Source organism: Aethalodelphis obliquidens, unplaced genomic scaffold (genome assembly GCF_003676395.1).
Source record: "Aethalodelphis obliquidens isolate GAN/ISIS:26980383/991018 unplaced genomic scaffold, ASM367639v1 scaffold28, whole genome shotgun sequence".
NCBI lineage: Eukaryota > Metazoa > Chordata > Mammalia > Artiodactyla > Delphinidae > Aethalodelphis > Aethalodelphis obliquidens.
This window is the reverse complement of record NW_020837972.1, coordinates 14,114,134-14,133,296: the sequence shown is the minus strand read 5'-3', so window position 1 is coordinate 14,133,296 and position 19,163 is coordinate 14,114,134. Positions and strand designations below refer to the sequence as shown.

Below are 19,163 nucleotides of genomic sequence, written 5' to 3'. Positions count from 1 at the left end.
GGATGGTGATGATGGTGATGGTGATGATGGGGATGGTGATGGTGGTGATGATGGTGATGGGGATGGTGGTGATGATGGTGATGATGGGGATGGGGATGGTGGTGATGGGGATGGTGGTGATGGGGATGATGGTGATGGGGATTGTGGTGATGGGGATGGTGGTGATGGGGATGATGGTGATGGGGATGGTGGTGATGGTGACGGTGATGGTAGGTAACCCGTCTCTAACACATACTGCCTGCCAGGCACTGGGTTCTAATCATTTTCCTTAAATGGACTCATCTACTCCTCAAAACAACCTACAAAGTGGATTCTCTTATTACTCCTATTTTACAGATGCAGAAACCAAGGCACAGAGAGATTAAACCACTTGCCTAACCTGCAGCCTAGAATGGTTACCTCCATCCTTTGCCCCAGCCTAAGCCGCCCCTCCCTTAGGAAGCCTCCCCTCACCACCACGCCCTCTTTCCTGCACCCGGGCTCCCACCTCACCCAGCGCTTCCATCTGCCACTGCTGTGCTGTGACCTGTCCCACATCTGTCCCCGGTGTCCTGCTGCGAGCTCCTCGAGGCCGGGAGGCACATCTGTCTAATCTCTGTCCTCGGGCCCCGCACAGGGCCTGACACCTGTTAGGGCCTCTCTAAGGGATGCTGAATAAGAGGAAGTAAGTTACGCCAGCGGTCCCCTGTTTACAAGCCGCCTTAACTAACCATGGATCTTGGCAAGAACAACCACCTGATCTCAGGGGCGCCTTGCGTTTCTTGCTTCTCCTTCTCCTGACTCTCGTGTTTTGGCTTTCACAACCTTCTTTTATGTCCCGCTAGTGATTTCTGAGACTCGTCCAACTCTTGGCACTGGGCAGGGTGGCCACCTTGCTGCCCTCAGGCAGACAGTCTGTGCCTCTGTCATGATCTTCCCAGAACTCTTGGGGTCTGGGCGCAGCCCCCAGCTCAGTGACTGTCTAGACCACAGCTCCATGGACAAGCCATGCTGAAGCCTCTGAGAACAGGCTCTGTCTGTGCTTAGCGTGAGCGTATACTCTATACAGATGACCAATGATTGCCTCTTGACGTGAACTGAGCAAGCTTGATGATCGGGAAGTTCTTCCCTGAGCTAACTCACAGCTCTACTGCTTCGTTCTGGAGCGTTCCCCAGGCCCCCGGGGTGGTGCCTGAAATGCCCTCTTTCGCACTGACCTTGGGTGAGGCGCTTCAGGCCGGCAAAGCTGAGCGCCACGCCCTGCTTCCTCTTTTCCCTCCCCAGCAGCCCACTGACTTTCATCCCATTGCCTTTGATTCTCACTTTAGAAGCTTCTTGGTGGGAGATAAAATGTTAGTTGATTGGAAAACACACTCACTAACATCTGCAAGGGTATAAAGTAGATGGGTTGTAACCAAATTTACTTTTAATTTGGCTGGGAACTGAACTCTTCAGGCAGCGCTGGCTGATGTGAATTTCTACTACCAGCTATAAACCGTGAACCAGCTAGGACCTGAGGCCGGGGGTAGGAGCTCCCCTGATATCTCCATGCTCTAAGCCCAGAGGCTGGGGCTGGGACTCACATGCACACACACGTGTGTGCACGCATGTGATCATGTCCCCTTACCCACCTGTACACACACAGCGCACAGGTAAACCCCATCCCGCACCCTCCCTATGAGTAATGCACGCAGATTAAGCGGTGCACACGCCGAGGGCACCAAACTAGCACACAGTAGCAGACAGGGCACCTACATGCATGCTATTCATGCTCACATAAGCATGGGCACACATACGCATTCGTGTGAACACAGATATATACCCCCCCACACACACACTATGCACCTGCATTGCACACAAATGTTCGCACGATGGAAGAATGCACAGGTACCATTTACACAGTGCACGCTACACATATACGCACACGTACAAACGTTACACAAGGCACACAGGCACACAGAATTCACACACATGCACACCGTTCACTTTCATGCAGACACAGACACGCATGCATACACACACATCACATACACAACCTTATGCACCCATGCATGACAAACCCACAACTGCAGGTCTACACACAGTTCTGCTTCCCCTTCCTTCTCCCCTCTTGTTCGCCCACCCTCCTCTCCCGGTCCCCACTTCTTTGGCAATGCTAACCCTCTGGCTGTTCACAGGTCAGTCCCCCACCTCCCCAAGCTGAATAGTATGTTGCAGGTGGAATCTACTTACTGTTTTTTGTGCCTCTTCTCTTCCCTTCTTTTGTTTTTTGGGCTGGAGGAGCTGAATGGGAAATGGCCAGTTAACCGAAAGATGCAAAATTCTAGCGAAAGATAAAGTAGTCAAGATGCTTAACACACGGTGGTCACTAGATTCAGGCAGTTTGGGAATGGACGCCGATCGTTTCTAAGATCAGAGCAGTTCCTGCCAACGTTTTCACCCAGTGGGTTCAGCTAGACACACCAGCCCACACGCACAGACTGGGGATGGGGGACAGAGGATGCTAAGATCAGCTCTGGTAGCTTCACAATAACAGCAGTAGCAAAGGTCATCATATCTGCCATGCTTTGAGGCTTTCTTATCAGGTAAGCACTGTGCTAATACCTCTTGGCAATAATCTCATTTCATTCTCCCTACAACCTACGGGCAGTGGCACATTTAATAAGCACTCATTTTCCAGAAATAGAAACTGAGCCTTAGACGGGCTAAGGAACTTGACCAGGATCACACAGGTGAGCTGGAAAGTGGCCCGAGACCATGGGTCCCCAGGGCCCGTCCTCTTGACTGCTGTCCAATCAATTTCTAAGAGAAAAGAATGGAATATCCAGGGAGCTGCTCTAAAGCCTCGTGAAGTTGGCAGATTCTGAAACGTTCCGCTCGTGAATATTCAAGTATCTGTTTTCTTTTAAAGTCACAGTACTGGGGTGTGGGCAGAGTGGACAATTACGACTCAGGGTCCCAGCATCATCAAACAGAGGCCCCAGACGGCGAACACTATTTGGTAGTTCAAGCCAGACCGGCGTCAGAGGGGCACCAGGAACGTATCACTGACCTAAGTCCTGAGAACGAGAAAATTTGATTTCACCCAACTGAAATCGCACCTTGACATGTGTCTGGGACTCAGCCTGGGAGGTGGAGAGCCCAGGACCTCACTGAACGATCCAAATTCACATCCTGGCTCTGCTGCTGAGTCGCTGTGTGACATCAGGCAGGTTACCTGTCCTCTTGAAGACCCAGTTTCCTTGCCCTTAAAATGGGGCCATTGCTCAAGCTGTTGGGCTGAGCAGATGGATGACACTGGTTATCAGTGTCTACTTGTTCACCGAATGAATGAAAGGCCTTTGCACTCTGCCAGCTGCTGGAACTGTGCTATTGTTATTTTGGAAGCCACGGAAGGGTGTCCTGACCCTCTATTTGGCAGATTTGGGTTTGAGTTTTGGCCCTGCCACCTTCTGACCGTGTGTCTGTGGACATGCCTGCCACACCTCCTGAGTCTTAGTTTCTTCATCTGTAAAATGGAAATAATAAGGATATCCACCGCACAGCATTGTGATGGGGATTAATGGAGATTAAATACACACACGCATGGAAAAGGCTTAGCACAGGATCTGGTTTATAGCGAGTACCCCACAGGTGACAGCATTACGTGTGCTCACACTGTGCTTCTAGCACTCGGCCTCTGTCCCTTGGCCAGGACCTGGGAAGGCTTTGGTGGCGTGTCTGGGGCTGATGCTTCTCTACATGCCCCAACCCAAGATTTCAACCAACGGTCAAACAGACTCTGGCAAAGGTGGTGAGACCTGCCAGGGAGAGGAATCGGTAGGAGCTGGTCCGGCAGCAGCCACCTGGCCTGGGGGAAACCGAAAGTCTGGCTTGGAACTTTCGGGGAAACCAGATCACGGCCTTCATTTCAGAGGAAACTGAGGCCCAGGAAGATGAAGGGGGCGTGAATGCAGAGGTAGAGGCAGAGAGCTTGACCCTAGATGCTGCCTACACCTGGTTAGGAAAGCAGAAAGCTAAGCAGGTAGCGAGAGGCAACAAGATGCTTACCTGTGCCTTCTCTTCTTGGAGAATGACCTGATTGAGGGCAAAAAAAAAAAAAAGGAAGAGAGAGAGGGAGGGAGGAAAGGAGAGAGACGGGGAGGGAGTGAAAGAGAGGAAGGAAGAGGGAAGAAAGGAACGGAGGGAGGGAGGGAAGAAAATAAATGTGAGTCTGAAGTTTCTTTTCCCGGGATGGATGTATCAGTGCATTTGTGATCAGGCTACAGGGGGACCGGGACACCTGGCAAATCCTCCTCCTCTTTTAGATTTGAAGATCATATGGGAAACATTGGTTTGCATTTTGAATTTCCAGGTCAAAACCTACCAGTGTTTCAATGCTCACCCAAATTTGTCAGTAAGCCTGTCCTGGAAAAGGTTGCATGAGGGGGGCCAGAAGAGAGTCCCTCTGCCTCTTCCCTTCCCCCCAAGTCTCACTTTGGTCTTTTCTCTCCCTAGTTGTGGATTCTTCATCATCATCATCATCATCATTTTCATCTTCATGGGACAACCGACTTCCACAGGTGGAACTCTTTACTGGTGGCCAGGCTCCGTGCTAAGCATGTCTCACATACAATCTCGTTCAATCTCTTCCCCAAACCTGTGAAGTACTATTAACAACCATTTAACAAAGACACTGAGGCTCAGAGACGTTAGTTAAGTTGCCAAGGGCCACACAGCTTCACCTATGTAACGCCGATTCATTCTTCAGAGCCCCACACAGATGCCATCTTCTCCTTGTAGCGTTTCCCAATCCACTCAGGCTGGTTTGGTGCCTCCTCTCTGTTCCCACAAACCCCGGGTGAGCTTCTGAGCTTAGCCTCACTACGGTACAGACTTCTGCGTAATATGACTACCACTTTCCCCACTAGAACGTGAGCAACTTGAGGGCAGGGACTGGGTTCTGGTCACTGTTCTGTTCTCAGGGCCCTGAATCCTAATTCGTGACACAAAATAGGTATTCAATAAATAGATGTGAAAAATGGGATATATATATATATTTTTTTTAACCCTGAAGCCTTAGTTAATTGAAAGGGAGAAAAAAAAGCTCAATGCATCCTCTACCCCTACATCCCAGCTCCAAAAAGTCAACCATCACTAAGCAAACATTTCAAGAACTTGGAGAAAATGGACTAGAATTAGAGTGATGCTCAGTAGATGAGGGTTTGGGAAGAACTAGCGTCTGTATTTCCCCCTCCTAATTCCCCATGTTATGGTCCTTCTTCGCTCTAAACCTCCAACAACCCCTGGGCCAACTGTAGCCCCCAGAGAGAAAGCCTGTTTCTAACCCTCTGGCCTAGTCTCTTTCCCGTGAGAAGAAGCCCTTGAGTAAGAAGCCACCTGGCTCCCAAGATCCTTATAGAAAAATGCTCGTGCTTCACATCCAACCCCTAAACTGGGACAAACTGCTCAGCACAGGAAGGTGACGAGAGGGCAGTCTGCGGTCACAGGCGGGCCCTGCCTCGACCCAGGACTCTGTGTTGGGGAAGCTTCGAACACCAAATTAGCAACATTTTACAACTGGTTTGCGCCCACACCTTGTCTTGAGCACAAACCCAGAGAGCATCAGTTGGCGTGTTTGGGCAGGTGGTAGACATAATCGGTGAGACGAAACTGAGTTGAGACCTTTCTGGCAACAAGGGCTGAAAGGCAACCACACCCCTGGGTTGGGAAAAGCCACGTGGGGGCTACTTTGAACGAGAGGGTGAGATGCAGCGGGGAGGAGAACCCAAATGGCCTCTTACCTTTTGTTCTGCTGTGATGGTTTAATTGCACAAATAATCCACCACCCGTGTAGGAAAATTGGAAGATACAGATAAGCAAAAATAAAATATAAACCACTCTTTCCCTGTCATCCACAGCCAACCACAGCAAACACCTTAACTTACCAAGATAGCTTCAAACTCTCTGAGCCCAGGGGGCCACACAAGCTCTTTGAAATGTGTGTAGATGGAGGGGAGCAGGTTAGGTGGGGACAGTGCGGCACCTCCGCTCTGTCTAAACGCCCAGCAACTCATCAGATTCAGCTGATGGCTGCCTGTGGGAAAACTGGTCCAATGAAGAGAGCGCTTCTGATTTTACAGAGGAGCAGGAAAGCTTTGATTTTTGTATTGTGAAATCTTTCAATTATAAAATGTTGGCTCGGCCCATTAATCACAGATTTGAGACCTCTGGCATATAGCCTTCCTGTCTTTTATTTTTCCCCATAAGCATGTGTGTGTGTGTGTGTGTGTGTGTGTGTGTGTGTGTGTGTGTGTGTACATGCACATGTGTATAGCGAGCTCCTTTGGGACTGTGTGTCCAGTTCCTAATGCCCCTTAACCACTGTCCACAAAGGTGTATGATCCAGAAGCCATGTTTCACAGGATCCCATTCTCTAGGACATAGTTGGACCAACCAGAAAGGTCTCTCCTTGGGAATTTGGAATAAGGAACAAGACCGAGAGATACAGGATCTTCCTGTGGCTGGGTCTGCAACATGAAGAGACAGGAACAGGGTGCAGGGTCCACGTCCCCCTGTGTGCACTAGGGGGTTCGGCTTGGGTTGTGTCAGCTTTCCATTCATCGGTTCTAGCCCCTCACTGAGGCCTGGCTGGTCCCTGAGACATTCCTGTCTCCTTAGGACAAATCCCCCTCTGGCCTGAGTTAGCATTAGTGGGCCTCTGGTCCTTGCAACCAGAGTCCCAAGTTAGACGAGATACAAATACACGACAACACACAGATGAGTATTTTTTATAAATGAAATGATAGGCTTCCAAATGACCTTTCAGTGCCATCCACTGTCACCTCCACCCTCACCCCAGCGGGAACATCCCTGTTTATTTGCAGAGGAGGAAGGACAGTACCTGTGTCTCTTATGTTTCTTGGAACTTTTCTTCTTCTTTTTCTTGACAGGCGATGGGCTATATGATGGGGACCTGCCGGGGAGGGGAGACACACTTCAGAGGGAGGCTTTGAGGGCCAGGGTTGGTTTCATAGAGACCCTTCTCCAGCCCCCAGACATGCCTCAGGTCTTTCAGTAACACACATCAAGGATGATAATTTGTAGAGTTAGTTTGCATTTGTTTCAAATGTTACCATGTGTTTTACTACAGGTATTATCTCATTTAATCCTTCCACACACTTCTTAGGTAGGTACAATTGCTACCCTCCCTTTTCAGACAAAGAAAGCGGGGTTCAGAGAGGTAAAGTGACTTGCCCAAAGACACACAGCTAAGAAGGTGGGTGAGCTGAGATTCAAATTGAAGACTCACTGATCCCAGGGGCTTTGCTCTCAATCACTATAGCACCCATAGCTGCCCTCCTGGTCAGGCCATAAGTATTTATTTTTGTCTGCTGCCCTCTTCCAAAACTGCACATACTGTAAAGGTCTCTCCTCTGCTCCACCCTGTGTCTCCCTGGTAAGACCAAACCCCTGCAGGAGATCTTGCCAGGATGCACTCAGCACGGCGGTGCCATGAAGGGGTAACCCGAGAGACAGAGACGCCCTAGGATCATGATTATGACTCAAGGCTGATGTTCGGGTAACCCGAGTTCCAATTCTGACTCTACCATTAATTTATAAGTCACCTCAGGCATGTCACTGCTCACTTCAAGTCTCCTGTTCTCCCACTGATAAAATACCAAGGTTGAAGCGTATCAGGAGCTGCAAACTCAATGCCAACACAGGCCTGCCTCTCAGATAGCTTAAATGGATGCAGCAGGTTGCGGGGGGGGGGGGGGGGCAGGGGAGACAGTAGGGAGTGGTGAGGCCTGTGGTGAACCAGAGAGCACCTGACCCAGGGGTATGGCTGCTTTTCAGATCAGCTGAAGGTCCAAGGTAGGAACGCAGGCCTAGGCTTCTAGAGCTCCTGCCTTTTGAATAGAAGTTGCCAGAAAAACATATTTTCGTATGACATCTCCTGGCTTTAAAATATGGCCACCAATTAAAAAGACAAAAAACACTTTGCAGGTCAAATAAAACATGTCTGCAGGGGTTATGAAGGGTTGAGAAACAATCGGACTTAGGGAATCATAGCACTTGTCCCCAAAGAGTGCTCACTGGACATACTGACTGAATGAATGAATGAATGATGGGAGCCTGATCCCTCTGGTTTCCTTCTTTGACGTGTTCTCCTGTCCATACCTAAAATCAGGAAGCTCAGGCCACTTACCCCAATTCCACCCCTCGCCCTAGAATGGCTGGAACTCAGGGTCTTCATTCACAGTCCCCTCTGGGTCCTCTTTGGGCCTAGCCCCTTAGAACTAGGTGAAAGGGGTGTGGAGGGAATAGGGCCCCAGAAAACCTCGCGTTAGGGCCTGAGTCATCCAGACTCTGCTCTCTGCTGCCCCCTGCAGGCTTCTTCAAATACTGCCTCCAAGGTTTGCTGGGATTTTTAACTCGCCCCTCTAAGGAACATCTCTTTGACCACCCCTTGGGGTGTGGAACACTGAACCTGCTTTTAGTCTAGGGATTGACAGCCTAGAAGAAACTCTGACAATATTTTTAAATACAAAAAAATTAAAAGGTACTGTACATAGAAAAACCTCACAGGGTACAAAAGAGTCAATAGCTGGCCAAAAATATAAAGTCCATTATCCTTGGCATTTGCGTGTGGTGGAAGCAACTGAGGAGCCTGGAATCAAGTGTCTGTAGGTTCTGTCACCTCCTCTCTGAGACTTTATTTTCTCATCTCTAAAATGGGGATAACAGCTATAAGAGAAATGAGTCATGGTGACTAGAGTTGACAATACTGTACTGCTAAGAGACTAGATCTTAAAAGATCTCATCACAAGAAAAACCATTGTAACTATATGAGGTGATGGATAGGTTAACCACAGTTACTGTGGTAATCATTTAGCAATATAAACATATGTCAAATCATGATGCTGTAACCTTGGACTAATACAATGTTATAGGTCAATTATATCTCAATAAAACTGGGAAAATTTTTTTAATAAAATGGGGGGCTTCCCCAGTGGTGCAGTGGTTGAGTCTGCCTGCCGATGCAGGGGACACGGGTTTGTGCCCCGGTCCGGGAAGATCCCACATGCCGCGGAGCGGCTGGGCCCATGAGCCATGGCCGCTGAGCCTGCGCGTCCGGAGCCTGTGCTCCGCGACGGGAGAGGCCATAGCAGTGAAAGGCCCGCGTACCGCAAATAAATAAATAAATAAATAAATAAATAAATAAATGGGGATAATAATGCCTGCCTGCTAGATCGTTGTCAAGCGTAAAAGAGATCATGGAGATCACAGTACTTGGTACAGCCGCTCACATACGTGAGGTCTCCAAAAATAAATAAATAATATTCATGGTCATAACTATGCTTCAGACTAGTCATTTACTATGCGCCAGACACTGAGACAGCTGCTTCCACATCCATTTTCTCACCTAATTCTCATAAAACCCCAAGAGGCAGGTATTTCTACCATTTTATAGAAGTGGAAACAGGCTCAGAGAGGTGAAGTGACTTGCCCAAGGTCACACAGCTAGTTAAGAGGCATAGAGGGGATCTGAATCCCAGGGGAGCCACTGTCTGACTCCAAAGCCCTTATTACCCCTCTTTTGTCCTTCTCCCATCTTCAGTGTTCCATGTCCCTTGGGGCCCTCACCTCCTTCTCTTCTTCCGGGTAGCTTTCTTCTTTTTCTTCTTCCCCCTGGAGGAAGGGGGTGGCGTCAAGTCTTTGCCTTGGGAGGCACTGAGGGGAAAACAGAACTGGGTATTAGAGGACACAGGGTTCCCCAAACCCCCAATCAGGGCTGTTGCAGCTGGGAAAGGGTCCAGTTCCTTGGAGGGTGAAAGACCCATAGTGAATACTTAATTACCATCTCATGGCTGATTTGGTTACACTTCAGATTAAATGCCTCAAATAAGGAGTTAATGCTGACCTAATGAGACAGATGCTGTACGTTACCCAAACATCAATTGATTAGTTAAATCAGAGTTACAGAGGTTAACTGCTCCTTAATAGATTTATTATTGAATTTGCAAATGGCTCACCTTGGTAAATAAATCAGTTTTTAAATAATTAATCGGCAATTCAGCACCCTCTCTCTACAATACAATGTGTCTGTAGTTCCTGCTGGAAATTAAATAGGAGGCAGAAGGTAGGTTAAGTAGCAGCTGATTATTAAAACTGTATTTGCCAAGGTCTAATGTAACAAGATACATTTCTTATATGGCTTCACGGAACCTCAAAAATCTCCACTCTTCAGGAATAATTATTTGCTGTTCAATTAAATTCAAAGGCTCAGGCTGCAGTTAAATGAAGTCAAGTTATCTCCTTTTATAATTGGGGCAGGCTCCAGGGATTTTTTTTAAAGCACTATCCCATGGCAAAAAGATATGGTTTTGGATGAAAAACTGCTTGGGAATTGAAACATGCCAACCCAGCTGAACCTCTTTGGGAAAACAGATTATTAATAAAATGTTACCATCATTATTAGTAACAACACAGCTACCGTTTATTCACTTATTATGCACCAAATGTTTTATATACTTTGATGCTCACAAAAGCGCTTTAAGGGTGTTACGATTTTTTTTTAACATCTTTATTGTAGTATAATTGTTTTACAATGGTGTGTTAGTTTCTGCTCTACAACAAACTGAATCAGCTATACATATACATATATCCCCATATCTCTGCCCTCTTGCGTCTCCCTCCCACCCTCCCTATCCCACCCCTCTAGGTGGTCACAAAGCACCAAGCTGATCTCCCTGTGCCATGCGGCTGCTTCCCACCAGCTATCTATTTTACATTTGGTAGTGTATATAAGTCCATGCCACTCTCTCACTTCGTCCCAGCCCACCCTTCCCCCTCCCCGTGTCCTCAAGTCCATTCTCTACATCTGCGTCATTAGTCCTGTCCTGCCCCTAGGTTCTTCAGAACCATGTTTTTTTTTTTTTTAGATTCTATATATATGTGTTAGCATACGGTATTTGTCTTTCTCTTTTTGACTTACTTCACTCTGTATGACAGACTCTAAGTCCATCCACCTCACTACAAATAACTCAATTTCGTTTCTTTTTATGGCTGAGTAATATTCCATTGTATATATGTGCCACATCTTCTTTATCCATTCATCTGTCGATGGACACTTAGGTTGCTTCCATGTCCTGGCTATTTTAAATAGAGCTGCAATGAACATTGTGGTACATGACTCTTTTTGAATTATGGTTTTCTCAGGGTATATGCCCAGTAGTGGGATTGCTGGGTCATATGGTAGTTCTATTTTTAGTTTTTAAAGGAACCTCTATACTGTTCCCCATAGTGGCTGTATCAATCTATATTCCCACCAACAGTGCAAGAGGGTTCCCTTTTCTCCACACCCTCTCCAGCATTTGTTGTTTGTAGATTTTCTGATGATGCCCATTCTGACCGGTATGAGGTGTTACCTCATTGTAGTTTTGATTTGCATTTCTCTAATGATTAGTGATGTTGAGCAGCTTTTCATGTGCTTCTTGGCCATTTGTATGTCTTCTTTGGAGAAATGTCTGTTTAGGTCTTCTGCCCATTTTTTGATTGGGTTGTTTGTTTTATCAATATTGAGCTGCATGAGCTGTTTATATATTTTGGAGATTAATCCTTTGTCTGTTGAGTCGTTTGCAAATATTTTCTCCCATTCTGAGAGTTGTCTTTTCATCTTGTTTATATTTTCCTTTGCTGTGCAAAAGCTTTAAAGATTCATTAGATCCCATTTGTTTATTTTTGTGTTTATTTCCATTACTCTAGGAGGTGGATCAAAAAAGATCTTGCCAGCTCATGCAGCTTAATAACAAAAAAACAAACAACCCAATCCAAAAATGGGCAGAAGACCTAAATAGACATTTCTCCAAAGAAGATATACAGACTGCCAACAAACACATGAGAGAATGCTCAACATCACTAATCATGAGAGAAATGCAAATCAAAACTACAATGAGGTATCATCTCACACCAGTCAGAATGGCCATCATCAAAAAATCTAGAAACAATAAATGCTGGAGAGGGTGTGGAGAAAAGGGAACCCTCTTACACTGTTGGTGGGAATGTAAATTGATACAGCCACTGTGGAGAACAGTATGGAGGTTCCTTAAAAAGTTACAAATAGAACTACCATATGACCCAGCAATCCCACTACTGGGCATATACCCTGAGAAAACCATAATTCAAAAAGAGTCATGTACCACAATGTTCACTGCAGCACTATTTACAATAGCCCAGAGATGGAAACAACCTAAGTGTCCATCATCGGATGAATGGATAAAGAAGATGTGGCACATATATACAATGGAATATTACTCAGCCATAAAAAGAGACGAAATTGAGCTATTTGTAATGAGGTGGATAGACCTAGAGTCTGTCATACAGAGTGAAGTAAGTCAGAAAGAGAGAGACAAATACCGTATGCTAACACATGTATATGGAATTTAAAAAAAAAAAAAATGTCATGAAAAACCTAGGGGTGAAACAGGAATAAAGACACAGACTTACTAGAGAATGGACTTGAGGCTATGGGGAGGGGGAAGTGTAAACGGTGACAAAGCGATAAAGAGGCATGGACATATATACACTACCAAACGTAAGGTAGATAGCTAGTGGGAAGCAGCCGCATAGCACAGGGAGATCAGCTCGGTGCTTTGTGACCACCTGGAGGGGTGGGATAGGGAGGGTGGGAGGGAGGGAGACGCAAGCGGGAAGAGATATGGGAATATATGTATATATATAAGTGATTCATTTTGTTGTGAAGCTGAAACTAACATACCATTGTAAAGCAATTATACTCCAATAAAGATGTTAAAAAAAAAAAAAAAAAAAAGATCTTGCTGTGATTTATGTCAGAGTGTTCTTCCTATGTTTTCCTCTAAGAGTTTTATAGTGTCCGGTCTTACATTTAGGTCTCAAATCCATTTTGAGTTTATTTTTGTGTATGGTGTTAGGGAGTGTTCTAATTTCATATTTTTACATGTACCTGTACAGTTTTCCCAGCACCACTTAGTGAAGAGGCTGTCTTTCCTCCACTGTATATTCTTGCCTCCTTTATCAAAAATAAGGTGACCATATGTGCATGGGTTTATCTCTGGGCTTTCTATCCTATTCCATTGATCTATATTTCTGTTTTTGTGCCAGTATCATAATGTCTTGATGACTGTAGCTTTGTAGTATAGTCTGAAGTCCGGAAGCCTGATTCCTCCAGCTCTGTTTTTCTTTCTCAAGATTGCTTTGGCTATTTATGGTCTTTTGTGTTTCCATACAAATTGTTCTAGTTCTGTGAAAAATGCCATTGGTAGTTTGATAGAGATTGCACTGAATCTGTAGATTGCTTTGGGTAGTAGATTGCACTGAATCTGTAGATTGCTTTGGGTAGTAGAGTCATTGATTCTTCCAATCCAAGAACATGGTATAGCTCTCCATCTGTTTGTATCATCTTTAATTTTTTTCATCAGTGTCTTATAGTTTTCTGCATACAGGTAGGTCTTTTGTCTCCTCAGGTAGGTTTATTCCTAGGTATTTTACTCTTTTTGTTGCAATGGTAAATGGGAGTGTTTCCTTAATTTCTCTTTCAGATTTTCCATCATTAGTGTATAGGAATGCAAGAGATTTCTGTGCATTAATTTTGTATCCTGCTACTCTACCAAATTCATTGATTAGCTCTAGCAGTTTTCTGGTGGCATCTTTAGGATTCTCTACATATAGCATCATGTCATCTGCAAAAAGTGACAGCTTTACTTCTTCTTTTCTGATTTGGATTTCTTTTATTTCTTTTTCTACTCTGATTGCTGTGGCTAAAACTTCCAAAACTATGTTGAATAATAGTGGTGAGAGTGGACAACCTTGTCTTTCTCCTGACCTTAGAGGAAATGGTTTCAGTTTTTCACCACTGGGAATGATGTTGGCTGTGGGTTTGTCATATATGGCCTTTATTATACTGAGGTAAGTTCCCTCTATGCCTACTTTCTGGAGGGTTTTATCATAAGTGGGTGTTGAATTTTGTCTTGATGAGTCTGGCTAATGGTTTATCAATTTTGTTAATCTTCTCAAAGAACCAGCTTTTAGTTTTATTGCTCTTTGCTATCATTTCCTTAATTTTTTTTCATTTATTTCTGATCTGATCTTTATGATTTCTTTCCTTCTGCTAACGTTGGGGCTTTTTTGTTCTTCTTTCTCTAATTGTTTTAGGTGTACGGTAAGGTTGTTTATTTGAGATGTTTCTTGTTTCTTGAGGTAGGACTGTATTGCTATAAACTTCCCTTTTATTACTGCTTTTGCTGCATCCCATAGGTTTTGGGTTGTCATGTTTCCATTGTCATTTGTTTCTAGGTAGTTTTTGATTTCTTCTTTGATTTCTTCAGTGATATCTTGGTTATTAAGTAGTGTACTGTTTAGCCTCCATGTGGTTGTATTTTTTACAGATTTTTTCCTGTAACTGATATCTAGTCTCATAGCATTGTGGTAGGAAAAGATACTTGATATGATTTCAATTTTCTTAAATTTACCAAGGCTTGATTTGTGACCCAAGATATGATCTATCCTGGAGAATGTTCCATGAGCACTGGAGAAGAAAATGTATTCTGTTGTTTTTGGATGGAATGTCCTATAAATATCAATTAAGTCCATCTTGTTTAATGTATCATTTAAAGCTTGTGTTTCCTTATTTATTTTCATTTTGGATCTGTCCATTGGTGAAAGTGTTAAAGTCCCCTACTATGATTGTGTTACTGTCAATTTCCCATTTTATGGCTGTTAACATTTGCCTTATGTATTGAGGTGTTCCTCTGTTGGGTGAATAAATATTTACAACTGTTATATCTTCTTCTTGGATCGATCCCTTGATCATTATGTAGTGTCCTTCTTTGTCTTTTTTAATAATCTTTATTTTAAAGTCTATTTTGTCTGATATGCGATTGCTACTCCAGCTTTCTTCTGATTTCCATTTGCATGGAATACCTTTTTCCATCCCCTCACTTTCAGTCTGTATGTGTCCCTAGGTCTGAAGTGGGTCTCTTGTAGACAGCATATTTAGGGGTCTTGTTATTGTATCCATTCAGCCAGTCTATGTCTTTTGGTGGGAGCATTTAATCCATTTACATTTAAGGTAATTATCGATATGTATGTTCCTATTACCATTTTCTTAACTGTTTTGGGTTTGTTATTGAAGGTCTTTTCCTTCTCTTGTGTTTCCTGCCTAGAGAAATTCCTTTAGCATTTGTTGAAAAGCTGGTTTGGTGGTGCTGAATATTCTTAGCTTTTGCTTGTCTGTAAAGGTTTTAATTTCTCCGTCAGATCTGAATGAGATCCTTGCTGGGTAGAGTAATCTTGGTTGTAGGTTTTTCCCTTCACCACTTTAAATATGTCTTGCCACTCCCTTCTGGCTTGCAGAGTTTCCGTTGAAAGATCAGCTGTTAACCTTATGGGGATTCCCCTGTGTGCTATTTGTTGCTTTTCCCTTGCTGCTTTTAATATTTTTTCTTTGTATTTAATTTTTGATAGTTTGATTAATATGTGCCTTGGCATGTTTCTCCTTGGATTTATCCTGTACGGGACTCTCTGTGCTTCCTGGACTTGATTATTTCCTTTCCCATATTAGGGGAAGTTTTCAAGTATAATTTCTTCGAATATTTTCTCAGTCTGTTTCTTTCTCTCGTCTTCTTCTGGCACCGCTATAATTCGAATGTTGGTGTGTTTAATATTGTCTGAGGTCTCTAAGACTGTCCTCAATTCTTTTCATTCTTTTTTCTTTATTCTGCTCTGTGGTAGTTATTTCCACTATTTTATCTCCAGGTCACTTCTCTGTTCTTCTGCCTCAGTTACTCTGCTAATGATTCCTTCTAGAGAATTTTTAATTTCATTTATTGTGCTGTTCATCATTGTTCGTTTGCTCTTTAGTTCTTCTAGGTCCTTGTTAAACGTTTCTTGTATTTTCTCCATTCTATTTCCAAGATTTTGGATTATCTTTACTATCATTATTCTGAATTCTTTTTCAGGTAGACTGCCTATTTCCTCTTCATTTGTTAGGTCTGGTGGGTTTTTACCTTGCTCCTTCATCTGCTGTGTGTTTTTCTGTCTTCTCATTTTCCTTATCTTACTGTGTTTGGGGTCTCCTTTTTGCAGGCTGCAGGTTCATAGTTCCTGTTGTTTTTGGTGTCTGCCCCCAGTGGCTAAGGTTGGTTCAGTGGGTTGTGTAGGCTTCCTGGTGGAGGGGACTGGTGCCTGTGCTCTGGTGGATGAGGCTGGATCTTGTCTTTCTGGTGGGCAGGACTGCATCCAGTGGTGTGTTTTGGGGTGTTTGTGACCTTAGTATGATTTTAGGCAGCCTCTCTGCTAATGGGTGGGGTTGTGTTTCTGTCTTGCTAGTTGTTTGGCATAGGGTGTCCAGCACTGTAGTTTGCTGGTTGTTGAGTGGAGCTGGGTCTTAGCATTGAGATGGAGATCTCTGGGAGAGCTTTCATCATTTGATATTACATGGAGCCGGGAGTCTCTGGTGGACCAATGTCCTGAACTCAGCTCTCCCACCTCAGAGGCACAGGCCTGACACCTGGCTGGAGCACCAAGACCCTGTCAGCCACACAGCGGCAGCTCTGTCCCTCACTGCGCCTCCTGGGTCATGGCCTGCTGCTGCTGAGCCTGTGTCCTGCTTCTACCTGTGGTAACCCAACGGGAGCACGGGCAAGCGGACGGTCTCGAGAGGGTCTGCTGCTGAATGCTGGCCAGCCTCGTTCTCGTCCCTCGTCCCGGCAGCAATCCAGCAGCTGCAGTCGGGTCTCCTTTCTAACAAATCCTAAAGGGGTACTCAGATGACACCTTGTAGAACTTTCTGGGGATCAGGGTCAAAGAGCCTGTTAACATAGTGGCGACTGCTAGCTGTTACTTCCGAAAGGACGCTCGTGCGGATTGGGGTCTCCGTCAGGCACGCCATCTTGGTGCTATGATTTTTACTGTCTCGTTCTACAGGTGAAGAAAACCAGGTTCAAGAGAGTTGAACTGTCTTGCTCACAGCTGCACAGTAAGGAAGTATCCAAGCTGGAACTTAAATCGAGGCCTGTGTGATTCCTAGCCTGAGAGCCTTCCCATGAAACCAGCTGCCTTTTCACACTTGTTTGTGTGGCTGAGCTTTCGGAAGTTTCTCAACTCTTTACAAAACATCATAAAATGCTGCCATGATTAATTACATTCTAAGAATCTGGTATTTACAGTGAGTAGAAAAAAACGATACAGTGATTAGAATATATGTCAAGGTCTCCGCATTGTCAGCCAATACAAATCATATAGCCATATCTAGAACGTTTCAAGAGAGTCACCTTTAGCAGGTTAAAAATAAAAATCATAGGGATTAAGTACCTAGCTCGTTAACTACACTTACGTGTTATATAAAGCACAAAACACAGCACACATACCCGGGAAGCAAACAGGCCTCTTGTGTAAGCACGGTAAGCCACTTCCAAATTTCTCCTTCAACGAGGGATTGACACAGAGTAAGAGCCTAATAAACATTTGTTGAGTGACCAAATGAGGGATGAATGGATGAAATAATTTAGACACGTGTTAAATCATCTTGTTTCATATAAACACTTCCCAGTGTAACAGCTGCTAGGAATTTGAGAAAAACTGAAAACATTTAAGGCATAAATGCTTAAGGAGAAAGAAAAGACCTTTTAAAAATGTGTCTTATAAAATAGAGAAAGATTTTATTGTTTCTGTCAATTACTGTCACTTCATTCTCATACCCCAGGGTCTCAGGGGAGCAAGGTTTGGGAACCACTATCCTAAACTCAGATTTAAGTGATGAGATAAAACCCAAAAGCCCTACAGAGAAAGACAAATATTATATATCATTTATTTGTGGAATCTAAGAAAATGATACAAATGAACTTATTTACAAAACAGAAATAGGCTCACAAACATAGAAAACAAACATGGAGTGGGGTGGGAGGGGGGAGATAAATGAGGAGTTTGGGATTAACATATACACACTATATATAAAATAGGTAAACAACAGGGACCTACTGTATAGCACAGGAAACTAGACTCAATATCTTGTAGTAACCTACAATGGAAAAGAATCTGAAAAAGAATATATATATCTGAATCACTTTACTGTACACTTGAAACTAAAACAACTTTGCAAATTAACTATACCTCAAAAAAAATACTGGTAGAAAAAAAAAAGCCCTTGAATCTGGATGGATTTGATGTCTGTGAGGTGGGTAATTAACCCCCTCCCTAAATCCCAAATGCCTTTCCTCTACGTCTTTTCCATGCACCAGTCTCCCGGGTATGCCCTTGAACACAGTGGGGCGGTAGGGCCAGAATAGTGGCTAAGTGCACCACAGTGACATAAGGGGCGGCTAAACACGCAGCAGTTAAGTATGCAGCAGTCACATATACAGTGGTTCACTACACAGTGGTCAGATACGCAGAGGGGAAGTATGCAGCCATGAAGAATGCTGGCTCCAGAAACGGACACACTTGGATTTGAACTACTGCGTATTACTTCCTAGCTGGGCGGCCTCTATGAGTATCACTTTCATCATCTGTAAGATGGGTATAAAACATGAGACCTGTGTCCTAAGTTCGTTACAAGGAACAAGGGAGCTTACTTATGCAATGTGCCCTGGACCAGCACGGAGCAAGTTACAGTAAATGTAGTGTCTATTATTATAATTACTATGATTTTGATTATCACTAGCAATAGGTTTATCATCAATATTGTGGTTTTTACTCACGTCAGAGAGCAGGTCACAGATAGGGGAAGGGAGTAATGGGCCTGGACACTCTACAATCGAATGGACGACACGGCATCATTTTTAGATTATCATGTCCAGAACCTTCTCTTTCGGCTCCGTGAGACTCCAACTAGCATCTTAAGGTCCTCTTATATACCAGGCTCACTGTCAGAATCTGTGCACACCTGATCTGATTTAATCTTCACTCGACTTGGAGAATTAGATCTCAATATCCCCATTTTATAGTTGTGAAAACCGAGGCTCACACAAGAAAACAAACTTGCCCAAGGTCACTCAGTTAGTAAGTGATGGTGTGCAGGTTTGAACGCAAGTCCCTACAACACACTAAGTCCCCTTTGGCTGTCTAGGAGTCAATGTTTTGAAAGTATGGAAATTCCCTTCCCCTCCCCTTCTCTCTCCGTCTCCTTCAGCCTCTTATGGAAACATTTTTTTTTTTCTGTT

General features: G+C 44.3%; 1 protein-coding gene across 1 annotated transcript in view; it reads right to left on the bottom strand.

Moving 5' to 3' along the window:
- Nucleotides 1-19,163, bottom strand: part of SRRM4 (serine/arginine repetitive matrix 4) — a 169,762-nt gene that overhangs the window by 30,486 nt on the left and 120,113 nt on the right. Inside the window, exons 5-8 of the mRNA XM_027125289.1 lie at nucleotides 9,610-9,696; nucleotides 6,863-6,934; nucleotides 4,030-4,056; nucleotides 2,212-2,262 (exon numbers count right to left, since the gene is read on the bottom strand). Of these exons, the coding sequence (XP_026981090.1) occupies nucleotides 2,212-2,262; nucleotides 4,030-4,056; nucleotides 6,863-6,934; nucleotides 9,610-9,696 (237 nt within the window). The remainder of the gene's footprint in view (nucleotides 1-2,211; nucleotides 2,263-4,029; nucleotides 4,057-6,862; nucleotides 6,935-9,609; nucleotides 9,697-19,163) is intronic.